Source organism: Orbicella franksi, chromosome 9 (genome assembly GCF_964199315.1).
Source record: "Orbicella franksi chromosome 9, jaOrbFran1.1, whole genome shotgun sequence".
Taxonomy (NCBI): Eukaryota; Metazoa; Cnidaria; class Anthozoa; order Scleractinia; family Merulinidae; genus Orbicella; species Orbicella franksi.
The window spans coordinates 25,177,281-25,197,085 of NC_138153.1; the positions used below are offsets into that span (position 1 = coordinate 25,177,281).

Sequence of the window (19,805 nt, forward strand, 5' to 3'; positions counted from 1 at the left end):
GCCCATTTTACGGCTAACGGGTAACTCCTTTGAGACCCTCTTTTTAGAGAGAGGAACCAATATCACACGTTCTTTAGCTAGCTTGTTTGAGACTCAAAATAGATTTCGATGTTTCGGGGTGCGTGAACACTTGTCTGTATTCTGCTGTGATTGCCTTTATAGGTCATTGTTCCGGAGAAGACGCACAAGAATTTTCGACTATGGCTAACAAGTTATCCCACGGAAAGATTTCCCGTGTCCATCTTACAGAATGGTAAGTTATCGTGGAGTCTTGCTTCGTTCCGCCATTTGCACAACATCTACTCAACTTTTCCATAACGATGAAAAATTTGTGTAACTTCTCATAATTTGCTCTATGGAAAGCAAGAAGTTCACAGATTTCAGTTAATCTTCGTAAACGCTGGGAAATTCACGCTCTTTAACGTGGCGCCGGCGACGGACAACTTTGCGAACGATTTGCGACCTTTTTTGACGTACTGTTAAGGCGTTCTCAGCCAAAGGGCTTCTACTGACCTGCGTGGTTAAAGACAATCTCGTACGCAGTCTTCCTTCCACTTGACCAGCAGTCGGGACAGAGCGACCCTGAAAGATCACATTTGAAGTCCGGACTTCCGGTCGAATTTCGCATGCCTCGCTGACAAAAATGCAAGCACCTGGCTAATCGAGACGCTAGTGCTTTAGTTCCGCTCATTTCCGTTGTTTTTTAAAACCAATCAAAATCGAGCGTGTAACCGAATTCTCGGAGCTGGTCGTTTCGTCAAGCTTACGCACTATGGAACGAAGAGTCGCATAGCAACTAAGCGTCTGTTGATAGTTAGAAAAAACTCAGAGATTTGCTAAAGAGTTAGTTTGAGCAGCCTTTGTTTGTGCAAATGCTTGACGTTTTTGATATCATTGAGATGTTAGGGACTTTCTGCCTTGAAATGCCTTCCCTTTAGGGCAATTGCTGTTTGATGTTAAACTTCATTTTCACTTTGCATAGTAACTGAAAGTTGTTTTGTGTACTCGCAGGAGTGAAAATGACCAATGAACCACCAATGGGACTGAGGGCCAATTTGTTACGGTCCTACCACAGCGATCCTATATCGGATCCCACATTCTTCAATGGCTGCAGTAAAACGAAGGTAGGATGAACTGAAAACAATTCTAAACAATTATTGGATGAGGTTTTTGTGATATCCAGAATAATCAAGGTCGAGGTAACACTTACCGAGACCATGATTATTCTAATAATTGTTTTATTATACGTTGAACGAAAAAAATGGAAGTCATGTTTTTGCTTCTTCACTGACGGTAAGCAACACAAAGCGCGCGAACTTGGCAAAATTACCCGTGACCTTGAGTGTCCTTGACATGATTATTGTATAATCTGCGGAGATGACGTCATAGGCGCTGATTTCGAAAATTCACTGTACGCTTTCGACCAATCAGAAAAGAGATAGTGAGTTCAATGTATAATAATCTGAGTTAACTGGCATGGGACTGATGTCTGTGCGAACAAGTATTTTAGAGAAGGCATTAATTAGAAGCATCTTATCATTTTGTGATCCCCGTAGGTTTGGAAGAAGCTGCTGTTCAGCTTATGTTTCTTTCACGCACTGGTTCAAGAGAGACGCAAGTTCGGTCCACTCGGCTGGAACATTCCTTATGAGTTTAACGAGTCTGACCTCAGAATAAGCGTGCGTCAACAGCAGGTCAGTTCACTTTAGTCCAGAGTGTCTTCATGATCACGTGCCTATAATCCCAAACAGTGATTGGTCACTTTGAAGACGAAGACTAAGGTGGAGTAAGAATGAGATTCCTTACACCTCCAGACATCCACTGTGATTAAACGCTGTTTGCTTCTCTTTCCCTTTCTCGGAATACAATCAGACCAGAAGTTTCATTGCGCGTAGCTCTCCATAGCTCTGTCCAACAGGAGTATTTTGATTGACTTTAACGCTTTGCTCACGCTCCAACCGACGCCAACAGATGCAATAATCTGAAAAAGTTGTCACTCAGTTTCTCAGTTTGTTCATGATCACTTGCTTTAAAATAGGATTTTTAATGTTGTGGACTTAAACCTGGGACGCTTTAAATGATCAACCACGCGTTAACCGGTGTCAAAAGCCGGGATCTTTTTTGCTGTTTGAGACGCCGTTATGTGGTTCTTTCTTTTGGTGACTGTTGTGGCTTTTGAAGTTCCAAAGACTTTCAAAATGGGCAGCCAATAAAGAGACTCTTGTCGTCCATACCTACTTTTAGTTTTACTCTCTTTTGAGTTTAGTGTGACCACCATGAATGTGGAGAATGAAATAACATTGAAAAATTAATATTCACCGATCTGTTCAGCGCCATTTCTTTCTAATGAGATTACATCATGGCTAAACTACCTAAAATAGGTTACGTTGTACTTCACAGATGTTTCTGAATGATTATGAACACGTTCCACTGGATGCCTTGACGTATCTCACCGGACAGTGTAACTATGGAGGACGAGTCACCGATGAGCGAGACAGGTATGTTGGAATTCCTCTCCGTTACGGAGCCCGCGGATCACGGATTCAGCAGTGTTGCTAAGTAGAAACTTATCTTTAGGACGTGTAGACTTCAGGATTGTTTGTGCAAAAAAATAAAAGAGACAAAAGACAAATAAAAAAGGCAAACAAAGGAATAAACACGAGAAATTATCAGAATGACGTCTAAAGAATTTCTTCCACTAGCTAAGCCTTTAATTATTAGTTATCGTAAAGAAATATAGAGAACTAAATTGCAACATCGTTCTCCATTTCTCAGGTTATCTTACCTCGCACATCAAACATGCTAAACCCATTTTTCCGTTTTCTTTGAAGCTGACCCTGTTTAATCAGTTTCGCAGTTATTTAAAATAACATCAAGAATTGATCGTAAAAAATTTAATGCAGTCTATTCGCGAGTTTCCTTTTGCCTTTTTTTCAAAGGAGACTGTTGCCAAATATTTTATAGGAATGTGACTTTATGTCACATGTTCATCTTCGTAGATATCAAACACGTTGTCATTCAGCAGGGTTTCCACCAGCCTCGTTTTGAAACAGTGATTATGATGCTTTTGTACTAATTCTTGTCACTCTTATGTGCTCTCTCAGGCGTCTTATTTTAAGTATTCTGTCCATATTCTACTGCCGTGAGGTCACTGAAGATGAACATTATAAGTTTTCCAGCAGTGGGGCTTACTTTGCACCACCAGAGGTTTGTAACACATGCTCAAGGGACACTGTTATCATTCCTTACTTTGAGTTTGAAAAGGTCAAATACATAGTTAGATCATACCCGGGTTTGATGCTCTAGGACGATAATATAGAGACAGTAAACTGAATTTCATTAGGTAACTATATAGAATTTGGAATGAATCACATATTGGACATTGAAAGTTATGTTATGTTGTGTTGTGTTGTGTTGTGTCGTGTCGTGTCGTGTCGTGTTGAAAGTTGTGTTGTTATGTTGTAATTGCAACATCGAATCTCTGAAAAAAAGCTCTTTTTTAATTAAAAAAAGACAACACGGTACTCCGGAGAGAAACAAAAAAGAAAGGGAAGTAAGATTTTTTAACGTTTTTCGTCTATAAATGATGGAAATATTTCTTACAATTGCTATAGTATTGAGGAAATAACGTATGGCTTCGCTTCTTCTTTCAGTATGTCCCTTGCACACGGATTGACGGAGTGTCTGACCGAGAGTTGATTAAGTTGAAATTAGTTTTGCACAAAAACTTATAAAGTGTCGCCCAACAAACTGATCCCATACGGTCTGAATTCAGGAGAATACAATCTTCTCTATCGTATTGTAAAAACGTGAAGTAATTGTGTCTTCTTTGGTTTCGTCTTTTTTTTTTGGCCATATTAACCAGTAGACTGCGAGGAATTTGTTTGCATTTGTTGTTTTATGGGCTTTTCACTCACATAGCTTACAGAAAAGTGGGTTAGCCCTCTTCACAAACCCTGATGGGTTGATTGTTGTTTCACTAAAGTAGTTCTTGTTTGTAATTCTGCACTCAGGGTCCTTACGAGAGCTACTTAGAGTACATCCGTAGTCTTCCTCTCACACCAGATCCTGAGGTAAGATCTTAATACTGTCTTTGTGACAAGTAGGAATTGCCTTTATCTTATGATCAATGTAAATTCCCCCCATAGCAATGGACGTGAGTGGGGGAACCTGTATTGTGAATTTGAATGTTGATCCTTGAATCCTTCCATAAACCGTTAGTTTATTAGTTGTCTCTAGTCATTGTTCTCAATTTTAGTCTCTTTAGTTCTCTTGTTGCCTTCAGCTGCATTTAGTTGTACCTAGTTGTATATTAATAATTCGTGTAAACATGACCCGCCTGGATTAGCTCAGCTATCCGCGGGCATGTTATAATTGTAATTTTAATTTGAAAGCAAAATAAAATGTGTGTATGTGACAACACACTGGGCTATATTTAGAACTTTTGTTTGATTGACAGGTATTTGGTTTGCATGAGAATGCTGACATATCAAAGAACCAACGAGAAACTCAGCAGCTCTTTGATGGAATTCTACTCACACTACCCCGGCAGGTAGGGAATTAATTAAGTACCTTCTCCTCCCCTGCAAAGCCTTAGATGACCTATTTTCGTTGAAGAACATTTTATTCATTTTGAAGATTGGTAAGTGTGCAAAAACACAAAGAAAATGAACTTGTCTTTTTTTTTTTTTTGAACAACATGATATAATAATCTTGAATTTGCATTTATAAAATAACTGAGATACTACGCGCGCTCTCATTGGTCGATAGGTGTGTTTAGATGAGAGTATGTAACCACGGTTGTGACGTTTTAGATTCACGCGTATTTTTTTAGAATATTTATTAAAATCAATGTAGTACTTTTTCAGTGTTTACATAGCTTCATCTAAACACTTGGGGTTTTTGGGAGAATTCTCGAAAGTTATGCAAACCCGAGACGCAGTCGAGGGTGTGCATAACTGCCTCGAATTCTCCCAACCCTCCTCATGTTTGGATGAGGCTATGTAAACACGGAAAAAGTACTATATTGTTTAAATAAAGGTATCTTAATGTTAGTGTCGCACACTTCTGTTGCGGTTCAGTTTGCATTTAAAGTGGCATTAATGATGTTGCTATTTGTTATGGAGTAACGAATTACTGAATGTGGAAATGACATCAATTCTGAAAATCCGAAGTCGGATTTTTTTTCCGAGTTGTTGTCATTTCTACATTTAATATTTCTTATAATACTCTCTTTGGAGTAAATAACAAACTTCCAATTAAAATAAAAATGCATGACGATTTTCGCTACAGTACTTACATTTCCGATAACTCTTTCTTATCTTAGACATCAAGTGGCGGGAAGTCATCCCAAGACGTGCTCAAGGATTTGGCGTCTGATATCCTGTCAAAAATCCCGCCACCTTTCGATACCGAAATGGTTCAGGTTAGTGATTTGCTCGTCCGATTATGCTACGTTTTAAGCAGCGAACATTGGATCTGTACGGTGTAAAGCTCACTTCAATCTTTCCCATATTCGGCTTTATAGTAATTTAACTGTGAAAGGAAATGAACCTATCGAGCGAATCGCTTTAACTTGTAACTGAACCGAAAACTACTGTTAATACTTCCTGTTTCTCCTGCAGAAAAAGTATCCCGTACTGTATGAAGAATCTATGAATACTGTGCTGCTTCAAGAACTCATACGGTAAAATTTAATAACCAGCTAAAAAAATTAGTCGTTGTTATCTTTAACGCTGAGATCGAGTTGCGAATCCGCGGTGACCCAGTTGTCATTGTGTCCGAGTGCATCCGAGTTGGTCCGACTGGATCCGACTTACGATCGCCGTGAAAGTCGACAGTGCACTGTGTATTAGAATGATCTCTTTCTAGAAGGTTTTTTGTTAACCCACTAAAACCTGAAATTCTCGCGCCGTCCGCCATTACAATGATTACATTTATATTGCCAAGGGAAATTAGTCTGTATTTTCTCCTTAGACGAGCAATCATTTACAACAAGTGTAGCGTTTCTAAAATAAATTAAAATAAATCTATAAGATTTTATTAAAATTATCTTTTTTTCGTTTATTATTTTTTTTCTTTTTGTTAAATTTTCCTTTGGAGGATTTGATCTCAGGCATGGGAAATATTATTCTTTTTGTTGGTGTTGTTAGCGATGAAGATCTTAACTGCAGCTGGTTGTTATTAACCCTGTCTGTCTTCATGTTCACGCAGGTTTAACCGCCTGACAGGTGTTGTTCGATCGAGTCTCAGGAATATCCAGAAAGCCATTAAGGTGAGAAGAATCACACACGTTTACTTGAGAGTATTTTTACTTCCCTAAGGTTGTGCACAAGGAAGTTCAAAGAATAAGTTGTTTTTTAGTTCAGTATTATGTGAAATATGTTAATTCCTGTACAAAGGCCATGTGAGTGGCCCGCACTGGTGCTACTTAAGTTTGATGTCCGAAGGTTGAAGTGACAGAGAGTATTCCTGCACCATGTACCTAGCATAGTGTCAGATTTCCCAAAGATTTCGCTGGCATCCTTATAGTCTCTGCTATATGGAAGGGTTGAAGGGAGTAAAGTGTTTTGCCCCGACTATGGCCTTGTTGGAACCGTCTGGATGTGATTCAGTCTGGATATTGCCCACTTAACCCTCCACATTATATGATATCTGATAGCAATGGACTGTACAATGGACTTTATCTCAGTCTAAACCTTCTGTGTCTCGCGACGCTGTATAAAACTGTGTTGAACTCGCATCTTGTCTTTATCCAGGGTCTGGTGGTGATGTCTTCAGAACTCGAGGATGTGTTTGGGAGCATGATGGTGGGCAGGGTAAGCTTCAAATTATCATTGTAAACTTTCTGGGCACGACACCAGGGATGTACGGACGTAGTTTTAGAAACAGTAAAAAAGTCTGCATACGAGCCAAGTGGCCCACCAGTGCGGAGCTTATCCCGGTTTTTGTAGCATGAAGCTCTCCTCCCCCCTGGATGGGATGCTAGTCCATCGCAGGGTTACCCCCAGCATTAAGTTCGCCGGTACCCATTTATACACCTGGGTGGAGAGGCACTGTGAGAGTAAAGTGTCTTGCCCAAGAACACAACACAATGTCCACGGCCAGCGCTCGAACCCGGACCGCTCGATCCGAAGACGAGCGCGCTAACCATGAGGCCACCGCGCCTCCACAAGTAATATCTACTTAAGTAATATCAACAGTAATATCTACTTAAAAAAGCTACATCACGGTTTGCCATCTCGAAACGTTACGCCAAGATTTACCAAGTTCGTTGGTTGTAATCCGTGTTCAGTAATCCTCTCCATCCTAAACCATCCTTGTTTCTTTATGGTTTATTATTATTATGATCGCTTTGATGTTTTTCTTTCTTAGTAAACTACTATTTTCAGGTTTCCTTTCATTTAAAGGTAATTTTGTACGTGGCCAAAGTAACTCAAAATCCCGCGACTGTGCTCCTTTAAGATAAGTCCCATGTCATTTTCCTAATGTTGTATTTTGTGTCCAGGTTCCCAGTATGTGGGCGGCCAAATCGTACCCGTCCTTGAAGCCTCTGGGTAGTTACGTGGCGGATCTTGTTGCTCGCCTCAGATTTTTCAAGGTAGTGTTCTCGTTGCTGTTGTATTTGTTGTAACAGGCTATTGAAGTATGTCATTTTAAAGCCGTTTTGTTTTTCATTCTCCAGACTTGGATTGACGAAGGTTCTCCAAATGTGTTTTGGATCTCGGGATTCTACTTCACTCAGTCTTTCCTTACAGGTTAGTATCAATTCATACTTCTATGTGAGGCGAGGTACACTCTTTTTTATATAAGAATATTGTTTTCCGCCCCAAACTGAATGTTCTTACTTTCCTGCCGATTTTAGGCTAAAAATATCCTTGTAAATATTCTTAGATTATAGCATATGACATTTCTGTTTAATATGCTCTGATGGCGTTGAAGTAATTTTGGGCTCAGACTGTAAGCAATAAAGCTTGATAATGACACACATAACTTATTACAGAAATGTTATTAGCATCGAACTTGGCTAGTTTTGTCGTTTAGGGAAAGGAAGAATTTTGTACTGATTAGTTAAACATACAATTGTATTGTATTTACAAATTTTCCCACACGCAATTAAATTTTTTTCCCAAAATCTCAGCCTCGGTTTTATTCCTAAAATATTCTTAAAATTTTGCAAATTTCAGCCTCGATATTCTTAAAAGATATATTCTTATAAAAAGAAAAGAATGTAATGTAAGAGTAAAGTGCCTTGCCCAGGAATACACCATAATGGTCCCCGAAGTAAATTAAAATGAACGTCTGAATATTTTCAGGTGCGATGCAAAATTTTGCAAGACGCTGTAAGATTCCGATCGACCACTTGGGATTTGAATTTGAAGTGACTGACGAGGAACATGATATGAGCAGCAAACCTGTAAGTGAATATGGCCCCGGGGGGGGGGGGGGAACTCCTATATGAAAACGACGGGGTCGGAAGTTTTGATAAAAACCCCTAAGATGTACCAAGATGCTGTTTTTAACCCCTGAAAGGTACGACAAGCACCTCCGTCCTATTTATATGAGAGTTCCTCCCCCGGAAATTGTGGATCCTTTAGTTGTAAATGAACCCTCTTCCTACTCTGCTATAAGCCATTCGAAACTTCTTCAAATTTTACCATAAATTTCTCTTTGACACGTGCTGAAATATGCATTTGTTTATTTGTTTATAGGAGGATGGTGTGTACGTCAAAGGTTTGTTCATCGAGGGTGCCAGATGGGACAGAGCAAACAAGGTGTGATTTCTGATATCAGTATGTGTTGGTTTGGTTTGTAATTATCATAAACAATTGTCTCGTTTCGTTATCACTCTTTTCCTTTTGTCTCGGGTCATCTTTCCAATCGATTTTATAATTTACCGTATTGCCGTTTGTAGAACGACCTTTTCTTGTTTTACACTGTTCAACGTCCAGCACATTTAGAACATATCTGAATGTTTAAATGACTCCGGTTTTCCCTCCTGCAAATGAATGGGTTCTTAATTACTCTTTATCGTGACAACAAGATTTTTTCTCTCAGTTTAAGTGGTAAATCGTGGCCTGTTTCTGACTCGACTCTAACTTAGCGTGTTTGTATTATAAGGTGATTGGTAAGCGAGGCGCTTTTTTTCTTGTCATTTGAACCAAGTGAATCTTGCTTTCTCTATTGTTGTATTGTAGGTTGTTGGCGAATCACTTCCAAAGATGCTCTATGACAGTGTTCCAATTGTATCCTTTGAGAGACACTAAGTTCCCTCAAACGCTATGATAACGGTTATTTGTGGGTGTTTTGTGATCAGCTCTGATCCCTATGGCACATGCTCTGCAGGAAGCAAGGAATGGCTAGACATAGCTTTTTATAAGATGCGTGAGATACTACGCGCGTTGTCATTGGTCGTTAGGTGTGTTTAGAGTATGTAAAACGGTTGTGACGTTTTAGATTCGCGCGTAGTTTTGAGAAATCCTCTATAAAAGCAAAAGAGCACTTTTTCCGTGTTTCCATAATCTCATCTAAACACTTGGAGGTTGAGAGAATTCTCGACTGCACATCTCGGGTTTGCATAACTGTCTCAAATTCACCAACCTCCAACACCCCCTCCCCTGCCCCCCTCCCTCTCATGTTCAGACGAGGCTATGTAAACACGGAAAAAGTATTCTACTGCTAAAGCTAAATGGTATGTGTCTATCGGGTACATGGATTTGTGTACCATTCAGGTAACATGCTCATGCACTACAATTCCAGTCTAAGATAAAATCGCGATCGTACATAACGGTTACGACCTTTCCCGCTGATCCGGGATTTTTCCATGACCTCTCACAATAATAAAAGGCTATCACATTTCCCTCCTCTTGATTACGTGGCAAGGAAAACTCAATACGCCAATCATTATATCTGGTGTCTGATATTGACGTCAATACAAACAACACAGCAATAACAAACGAAGTCGCCCTCTTACATTTCCGTTTTCCGAAATCTATCGTGCTACCAGGTTTTTTTTCTCCTCTATTCACGGCGTTTGTTTTTAGCTTATAACCTTTCTGTCGCTAATTTTCAGTTGTCTGAATGGTTTATTCGTCCAATAAGTAGTGACTACTGTTGATGTTGTGGGAAACTCTCTTAACAATATGACAGATATGGCTAAAGCCGGGAGAAACCGCGGAGTTTAAAGAAAACGAGACGTACTCGTGCCCAGGTATTTATTGGCTTTATCGAGATTTTTTTTTTTTTTTTGGCACGTAAATGTTGGGTAATAATGCTCTAATTTTTTTTTTTTTTATAATGCTATAAATTACACAATCGTTTTAAACGAAATACTACTAGTTTTCTTTAGATGAAAGTGAAGAATGATCATCGCAGTTAATTTTCCAATTTAAGCAATTGGAAAGAAGAAGCCTGAAAAAATCAGGGCTTCAACGGGATTCGAACCCATGACCTCCGCGATACCGGTGCGATGCTCTACCAACTGAGCTATGATGCCACACATTGGGAACGAGGTCAATTAGTTGAGTTCATACCTTCCCGTGAGGAGTGAAATGATGTGAAGTTTATATGAAATAATTCATATATGAACTGCGGTTGTAGATGAAAGTGAAGAATGATCATCGCAGTTAATTTTCCAATTTAAGCAATTGGAAAGGAGAAGCCTGAAAAAATCAGGGCTTCAACGGGATTCGAACCCATGACCTCCGCGATACCGGTGCGATGCTCTACCAACTGAGCTATGAAGCCACACATTGGGAGCGAGGTCAATTAGTTGAGTTCATATCTTCCCGTGAGGAGTGAAATGATGTGAAGTTTATATGAAATAATCCCGTTGAAGCCCTGATTTTTTCAGGCTTCTTCTTTCCAATTGCTTAAATTGGAAAATTAACTGCGATGATCATTCTTCACTTTCATCTACAACCGCAGTTATATATGAATTATTTCATATAAACTTCACATCATTTCACTCCTCACGGGAAGATATGAACTCAACTAATTGACCTCGCTCCCAATGTGTGGCTTCATAGCTCAGTTGGTAGAGCATCGCACCGGTATCGCGGAGGTCATGGGTTCGAATCCCGTTGAAGCCCTGATTTTTTCAGGCTTCTTCTTTCCAATTGCTTAAATTGGAAAATTAACTGCGATGATCATTCTTTACTTTCATCTACAACCGCAGTTCATATATGAATTATTTCATATAAACTTCACATCAGTTTTCTTTAGAGTTAGAATGTGATGGTTTATCTAAAAGAAAAGCATTATGCATGCAGACATTTGGTTATTTTGTAGACTGTTATAGGATTAAAAAATGCCGCGGAAAAGGGAAGTCTTAAACGACGAGTTCTGTTTACTGCTTCTAAGACGAAGACGGAGGAAAAAGATACACCGCTTGCTTCGTTTAACATAGTCGGAATCAGAACTCGGTCGCAAAATACGTCACAATGCGGTAAAGTTCACGCGAGGGGGAAATGATCATGAAAGGATGGTGGAGTGAATGGGGAATTAACGAGACAAAACGACACAAAGAATAAGAGATATGCGGAACAGAATTTGTCAGTGTAGGCGAAACATATACTAAAAAAGTGATAAAAAAAGAGAAGGGTCGAAGTAACGAATAACCTGAGAACTGAAAGAAAGAAAGGGCAGAGTTTAAATCCAGTTTATTATTTGTAACCATTTGTAACCATTTTTAATAGTAACTTAATTAAGTATTTTATTGTAAATAATATCGTATTTTAGCATTTTATTGTAAATAATATATTTTTAGCATTCTAATTATTTTAAGCTGAGGGCCCCAAGTTTATCAGTAACTTAAGTTACTGTCACGGGTCACCCTCATTAAATAAAGTCTTTCACTTCACTTCACAGATGCAATAAGCCATTGCCAAGTTGCTTTTTACTTCTGTTTCAAAACATGTCCTGGTACACAACCTTTCATATGGAAATGAATTTGTTTAAAAGATTATGAACGTGCAAGAAAAACTCATTTCCATAACAAAAAGTTGTGCACCAAGACTCGTTTTGAAACAGAGGTACAGTATAAGAACCTAGGTTTTTTCAAGTTAGCCTCCATAGGTTCTTATATAAATGGTGTTTACTGTGAAATTAGGCCACCTAGGTTCTTAATCAGGTTCTTAATTTTTGTTTTAAAAAGCAACCTGTACTTATGGGTGTGGCCTTTACATTGAATCATTCACGGTACTGTGTTGTGGTCTTATAACGCTGCCAGTGCTCTGGGTAGCTTTTGTTATCTTTTTATCGCGTGTGATGTATTATATTTGAAAAAACTCTTTATTTTGAAAATAAATACATCTTTTTAGATGTTTTGGTGTGTAGTATCGCTGTATATTTTTACTCGTTGTTTGTATTTTGACTCGCCCTACGGGCTCGTCAAAATACGGCACAACTCGTACAAATATACAGTGATACTACACACCAAAACATCTAATAAGTCATTTATTATCCAACAGCTGTAGTCAATAAATGTATCGGTGAAAGAGGGAGAGTGTGACAGTTTTGCATGCGCGCGCCAACCTGTCCGGCAAATAGGTTTTCTACTGTACAAATGACTGTACAATATCGCTGTTTAGTATATACCACACAAGTGAATAGTGCTTTTCGCGCGCTCTGATTGGTTAACTCGGAGGTGATTAGCAAGTACTATTCACCTCCGAGCACCCGGCGCGAGAGATTTTAAAATTTCCGACCGCTTGTCACACACAAAATAACGTTTTGGTCCGCTAATTATTCAGCTTGTGTGGTATATACTAAAACAATTATTCACCTCAGTGTCGGTGAAAGTGATGGATATTTACCTCCACTTCGGTGATCCACGAGTATTCACCTCCACTTCAGTGAATAGTTGTTAAATATTTGTACTCGTTTCGCGCGATATTTGGACGGTATTTGCTGCAGTTGGATAATAAAGGTTCGTATTGAGATTTTAGCCTAGAATGGTTCTTATGCTTAACAGGGAAATTTTAACCTAACAGGTTCTTAAATTTTAGGTTCTTATACGCGGGGTTTCACTGTATCAGCAACGCGGAAATGGCTTACTGAGTTATGAAAGTTTGGTGCAGAACACTGGACTTGCTTTTTCGTCAGTATCACGATGTTAAAAAATTTGATCGCTATAAAATAATTTATCTCCTCGTACTAATGGCAATGACACGTCTGTTTACTTGTTTCAGTTTACAAAACCAGTGCTCGCCGTGGGGTACTATCTACGACTGGGCACTCGACTAATTACGTGCTTTCTATCAACCTACCGTCCAAGAGACCAGAGAATCACTGGGTTGTACGGGGAGTCGCCATGCTGTGTCAGCTGGACGACTAGATAACCACTACCAGCCAGTGCGTTTACAATAGTCCAATATTACTTTCGCTGAAATTGATCTAGGAAAAAAATGAAATATAATAGCCCATTTCCGAGTTGCGCCAAGCCTCTTTATCAAGGCGAGGCCTGGTGCACAACCATTCATGTGAAAATGAGTTTAATTTGCATGTGAATGAAATCTCATTTTTATATATGAAAGGATAGGCACCAAGACTCGTTTTAAAAACGAGGCTCAAGGTAATTCGGAAATCTCCTATTGTTTGGCGAATTCTAGTCTAGCCAATAGTACTGGGCTAATTTTGCTCTATTGTTGGTTCACTGCTAGACCCATGTTAGATCAATGCTAGGCATGCGTTGCGAATCGTAAGATTTAACGCTAGTCCAAATGAAGTTTCCGCACTGTTGTGGTAGTTAATCGTTAAAACTCCTGGTGAGAAGGGCTGTTTGTTTCCCGCAGGTGAACTAAACGATATCTGTAGCACACCAAACGTGTTGAGTATTTTCTACTCATATTTATAATCTGTTGTTGCCCCTTCACTTTCGTTTAAACTGATTATCTTGAACTGATTTACAAAATTATCTCCTTACTAGCACTGTTCGAAATCTATTGAGAGTTGTAATAAGAAATTATATGTTAATATATATGTTGAAAGGATATGGTAAAGAACATGCCAAATTTAGTGCCAAATTAAATTATATTTGCCTGTTCACAAACGTACTTTGCAGAGGGGAAAGTTTTAGTGCTTCGTTATATGAGAGACAATTTACGGAAAAATCAAACAACAAAGCCGGATTTCTAAACAATGTTACAACTCTAGCCTGCTCACTTTGGATGAGATAACGTATTTATACTTCAAGACAGTAATTAAATTTTTGCAGGGCTTTACCAGTGCTTATTATTGTACTATCCGTCTGCACAAGATTTAACTTATTTAATTTTTATTTAATGCATGTATATATTTATATGATTCTACGAATTGACAAACAAATAAGCAAACCCAAACAGTATGCGAGTAGTGTATAGATATATTGAATGTAAGTAGAATTAATAGAAATATATAGCTAGGAGTTAACGAAATTCCTTATCACATGTTGGTTCCACAAGAATAGTAAAAGATATTTTGAACCGAAAAATGGCACTTTCTGACGTCTTTTATTCCTCACGAAACGCGATCTGCTAAAGAATTAAAGCTATCCGTGAATCACGAGCTCTGTGAACTGTAATCTGTGGCATAATTACACGTGATTACGAGATCGTTAGCTATGATAAGCTTGAAATGATCATTACGTTTCCATTAATCTTTCGCATTATGGAAATCGCTAATAAAAGTTGATCAACACCTGCTGTTTGAGTTGTCCGTAATTGCGGCAACTACGAACTCGATTCTTTTCCATGGTTTTTCTCTCGGACAACACGATACCCAGCATATGCAGCTATGAATGTTGTGGGTAGGGGGGACAGGGGGGTCAGAACCTCCCGCCTCCCGTACCCTGCTCTCCCGCTTCCCATACCTTTATCTCCCGCCTCCCGCCCTTTTGCGTGCTGCTCCCGTTCCCTGTAAATTGGCAGTCAAAACACATCCTAGTCATTTAGCTTCGCAATTCTTAATCATTTCCTTTGTTTTTAAATGATTTAACAAGATTACCATTGCCATGTGTTTCAGTTCAATGAAGTTTTTACCTACTTGTTTATCTTCTTTGAGTTTCACCATTTCAGTCCATTTTCATCGGCTCTTCAAATTTGTTTCTGAAATCCGTTTTCAGTGACGACGGTCTCAAAAGTTAATTCTAAATTGTCTCGTGTTCTGATAAAGTATACGCAGTTCCAGTAACCAGTCCGGCGTTTATTGGGATCAGACAATTACATCATGGAAGTAGGTCGTCTCACCTTTTTGCAATTTGACAGCTTACGCGACACGTGCACTCATGCCGCTTGACATTTCGTGACTTCTGACGTAACCACTGTAAACGGGTTTACTATTTCACCGGAAGTGAGCCTGTTTTTCAGCCCAAGCGCAAATTTTCGTTGCTCGTTTGCTCAGAAGTCTCAGAAGTCTCAGAAGTGACTGAGAAGACGTTAAATGCAAGTCAAATATACTTTGGGTTCTTGTTTTTGAAAGTATTCTAACGCATTGTTGAATTAAAAAAATTAGCGTTTCGCATTTCTCTCCCGCTTCCCGCCCTCTTAGAACTCCCGCTTCCCGCCCTTTCCTTCCCCGCCTCCCGTACCCCTCCGGCCCCCTATTCTCCCGGGCTCCCGTCCCCCTGTCCCCCCCACAATGTTGATTACACAATCATAAGTAAACCAATCACATTAGGCCTGTTATCGGCTGTTATCTATGTGACTTAGTTTTAACGTTCTTTTCACGTCATTCATGTTTTGAAGTGTGTGTAAAACGAATTTTAGTCTTCGTTGAAATGCTTAGGTCAGTTGCACAATTTCTTCTCTCGTTTCGTGCAACTTACAGCCCAAGTGAAGAACACTTCATCGATTTTGCCTTTTGATACATTGCTTTGTATAGTTCGATGTGATGCACCTTAAAAAACCAATTGAGTACAGTTATTTTAGTATTTTCCAAGACAATTCAACATTTATTTGTGATCGTTGTATGTGAGATGGTTATGGTGCAGTTTACGAGTCACTCATGGAAAAATTGACATTTTTTCCCTTTTTTTTTATCCTGGTTGGATACGAGATGATGAAATAAATAGTGGGAAATAAATTACGATCAAATGTTTTATCATCTCGTGTCCAACAAAGGCGGCGAACGGAATAACTGTTTTACTAATCGACTGGGCTATGTGGACATTTCAGTTTGATCTAAACGACGTTTTGAGTTGAACTGAACGTGCGTGAAAAGCGAGCGAGTCGACAAGTTTTGCTTCCGTAATATTCTTCGCAGTCCTATATATTCTGGAAAATTGTCAGAAACGAGAACGGTTGTCAAGAACCGAAGTACTAGCTTTGCTGAACATTTCACGCCTTCTGCAACTGAGTGAATGAAGTAAGGTAGGTGCTAAGTGTTTATTTTAAGCACTCTTTGTGGTGATTCAACCCGGACTAGTGTAAAGATAAACTAACTCAATTCTGCAATACAAAGATGTCTAGTGAACGTTTCTATGTAACTAGAGTCTTGGAAGTCAGTCTCAGACTTATTGTTACGTTCACACAGTGGGCAGAATGTATCGCCCAGACACTAGACATGGAAGGGAATGTTATCTACTTATTAACCGAGAATAGTGAATATTAACTACTTATTAACCGAGTGAGGTCTTTACGGGAAAATCTCAAAACGAGACCTTGAGGTTAACAAGTTGTTTATTATATGGCTTTTTGTTTTGGTTTCGGGGGACCGTAATCGGTCCGTGGACATTTTACGGGAGAATAGTGCCCTAGAGTTGGCCAATCAGAGCGCGCGTTATATCGGCTACTAATACAAGCCATAATATATAGATTTAGCCAAGCCTAAAAGCAGAGCTCGTCAGTTATTTTTTGCAATGTTGTTACTGATGAAAATAATCCAACACGTACATGTATGTAAAGTAAACTGCGAGCGATTTTATAGTTTCAGCCCGAACTAGGATTACATCAGCAGATCGAGGTGTAAGATGGTGTGATGATGAAAATAGAGCCATGATTTCAAGCATTTCAGGGGAGCCACCAAAAATGTTGATCACATAACAGAACTCTCTTCTGTGCTTTTTGGTGGCATTTCCTATTCTTTCTTATTGAGGAAGGCAAGACATTGTTATTAATCATTATATTCTTTCCTAGTTAACAATGGGGCCTCCCGCACAAAAGAAGTTTACACATTTTTTTGTTGTGGGGTATGACTGAAATGCAGTGGTTACAATATACTCAGTCCCCAAAAATACCAAAGTAGTATACACATGTAAAAAGTTAAAAAGTTTTGTTTTCTAACTTGATCCCCAAAGATAGTTAGCTATCTCCATTTTTGTATGGAGTCTCCTCCTGATGAAAGGGTTTGCACCATCTCTCAAAGTATAAGTATAAGCAAAATCACTCTGGCATGAACAATAAATATGATATTTTGTTGCTGATCATGAATACCTGCATAGGCTTCTGATAATAATTTTATTATTCAATTCCAATGTGATTTGTTCTTTTTCTCGACTGAGATTGTGGACTACAGGAGCTGTTATTGGGTTCCATTAATTAATTTTGCTATGATTAAATTATATCAAGAATTATAAGTAAGCTGTAAGTAAGTTATATTATGTACGTGTATTTTGTCTCTACTACACAACCAAACACACTCAAAGATTATGAGGTATAGGTACATTTGTCAGAAAAAGCCAGCATATCAAAGATATGTTTTGCTTGACACATCAATTTAAGATAATTTACAGCAAAATGGATAAACAATACATCAATATCCTACTGCACCAAAGCTGGACATGAGGTTACAAGGCAATCATTTAAACAACAGATTGAAATAATTTATAAATTAGAGAACACTATTTGTACAACACTAGGGAACAAATTAACCTTATTGGACATTGCGAATGGCAAGGCTGTTGGTGCAATGTCAAAAATTTCTCAACTCTTTCTTTCTACAAAAATACTAATCTTGCAACTTTGCTTAAGACCCAGTTCTCCATTTTGTGTTGGCAAAATATTAATTTATGCCACGCCCAATGCAGGTTATCACAAAACTGATTTAAGAGCAACATAAACCAAGCACAATAAATATCATTTTTAAGCCAAAAAAGCAATTATTTAAATAAACCATGACATGATGAGTAAATTATCTCTAAGAAAAACTGATTAATCTAACAGACACTTTAAATAATTAGTTAATACATGTATCATAGGTGTTTCTTAATAATGTAATACAGTTTATCTGTCTCGATGTTGCAGCTATGATATTACTACACACAGTATGGGTTGCAGAACTCAACTTTCAAGTCAGTTTGTTCAATGAACTTAGTGCAGAAATTATTATGGCATCAAGTTGTCTGTAAATATAGAGAAACCAAACAAAGCATTACAATCTTAAGTAATAAATTATTGAACTCTTTTACATGTATGTACAAAGTATGTTCCATTAATATTGGGGATCTCTCAGAAGTTGCATCTATGATGATTTAATTTGCTCCAAACGCATTTTTGTATGGAACTTTTCACACATTAATATCTCTGTCATAACAGTGGTCTCTGTGTTCTACAACAATTAGTACACAAGAAAAATACACTCAGTAAGATATTGTTTACAATAAAAATCAATTCCTATAAGCAATCATAAGGACCTTGAATTTATATTTCTTTAGAAATATCTCACCTGGCCATGGTTGCTTTGAAAATCTTTGATGTTTTAATCCAGGCTGCCCATGTGTACACTGTTCGTATATTGACTGACAGGAACAGGGATGTAATCACACTGTATATAGCTGCTACTTGAACACCACTGAACATACAAAGACATATCAATTATAATTTATAACCAACAGATGACATTCCTTTCATTGATATACAGTGTACTTCATTGTTAGTTGTTTACTGAGTGTCTACAGTAGTGACTCAAATGCTAGGGGGATGGTACCAAAACTTTCACAGTGGCAGGCTCTGCCCTGAGATGCAAAGCAAACATATATAACTGTTATGAACTTGGCAACTTGGTTTTGAGCGCTCATGCAATTTGCTTTAAACAAGAAACTGGAACACTGCAGTACAACAATGTGCACAGTCCCAATCAAAGGGCCATCCAGGCTGTTTGGTTGTACATATAACTGAAAATCAGACTTTTTCAGGATAAATACTGATGTTCTTGCTGACTTAATCTGAGTGTGCAGTTCCAGAAGATATTCACACCCAACACCCATTCATGGCCAGTCATTAGAAATTCCAAAGCAACAGGAGGAGGGAGCTCTTAAAGAAAAAAACCTCTATGTGGGGTATGAATCTTATCCTGAAGAAAACAATGTCTGAGAAATCATTAATTAAAAAAATATGCTTTAAGAAATATCTTACCTGGTAAGGCCAACTTTCAGAAAGTTTTGTAATCTAGACTGGCTGGCCAGTTCATACATTTGACAAGTTGACACTGGGCACGTTTTTACAATGTAAATTTGTGCGCTTCAACATCACATTACAATGTACATGTAGTAGTGCTGGTCAACTGAAAACAGCATAATTTGGTTAATTAATTTATACTGTACATTATTTGGTTAAATATTGGTGTGTATCATTGGACACCAACAGATGACTATTAAAATTAATTTACAGAACATATTGGCAGCTAAATCATAACAAGCGAAAAATCGAGCATGAGCCATTTACAATGTACGTGTAACAGCCCTCACCTCAGAACTGTCATAGATATAATATATTTTCAAACTCGCTGAAATTTCAGATTATTCAATATTAACATGCACGTACATCTTTAACTGTGTTTGCTTTACATTCACTTTACACATAACTGGTATCTGTTGTGTCCGGAAAGGTACC

General features: G+C 38.4%; 1 protein-coding gene and 1 long non-coding RNA gene across 2 annotated transcripts in view; one reads left to right on the forward strand and one right to left on the reverse strand.

Moving 5' to 3' along the window:
* Nucleotides 1-13,751, forward strand: part of LOC145498650 (dynein axonemal heavy chain 3-like) — an 82,765-nt gene extending 69,014 nt beyond the window's left edge. The window contains exons 80-97 of the mRNA XM_081478563.1: nt 163-253; nt 1,012-1,124; nt 1,557-1,694; nt 2,401-2,498; nt 3,105-3,207; nt 4,014-4,073; nt 4,460-4,552; nt 5,327-5,425; nt 5,625-5,686; nt 6,214-6,274; nt 6,759-6,818; nt 7,508-7,600; nt 7,685-7,757; nt 8,316-8,416; nt 8,712-8,774; nt 9,198-9,245; nt 10,150-10,210; nt 13,191-13,751. Coding sequence (XP_081334689.1) covers nt 163-253; nt 1,012-1,124; nt 1,557-1,694; nt 2,401-2,498; nt 3,105-3,207; nt 4,014-4,073; nt 4,460-4,552; nt 5,327-5,425; nt 5,625-5,686; nt 6,214-6,274; nt 6,759-6,818; nt 7,508-7,600; nt 7,685-7,757; nt 8,316-8,416; nt 8,712-8,774; nt 9,198-9,245; nt 10,150-10,210; nt 13,191-13,336 — 1,563 coding nt within the window. The 3' untranslated portion in view covers nt 13,337-13,751. The remainder of the gene's footprint in view (nt 1-162; nt 254-1,011; nt 1,125-1,556; nt 1,695-2,400; nt 2,499-3,104; nt 3,208-4,013; nt 4,074-4,459; nt 4,553-5,326; nt 5,426-5,624; nt 5,687-6,213; nt 6,275-6,758; nt 6,819-7,507; nt 7,601-7,684; nt 7,758-8,315; nt 8,417-8,711; nt 8,775-9,197; nt 9,246-10,149; nt 10,211-13,190) is intronic.
* A 4,142-nt stretch (nt 13,752-17,893) lies between these two features.
* LOC145497296 (uncharacterized) lies at nt 17,894-19,406 on the reverse strand. The gene is made up of 3 exons (XR_014050677.1): nt 19,329-19,406; nt 18,640-18,765; nt 17,894-18,316 (listed from the first exon to the last, which is right to left on the reverse strand). It is a non-coding gene; the product is annotated as an uncharacterized LOC145497296 (long non-coding RNA).
* Nucleotides 19,407-19,805: the final 399 nt, after the last annotated feature.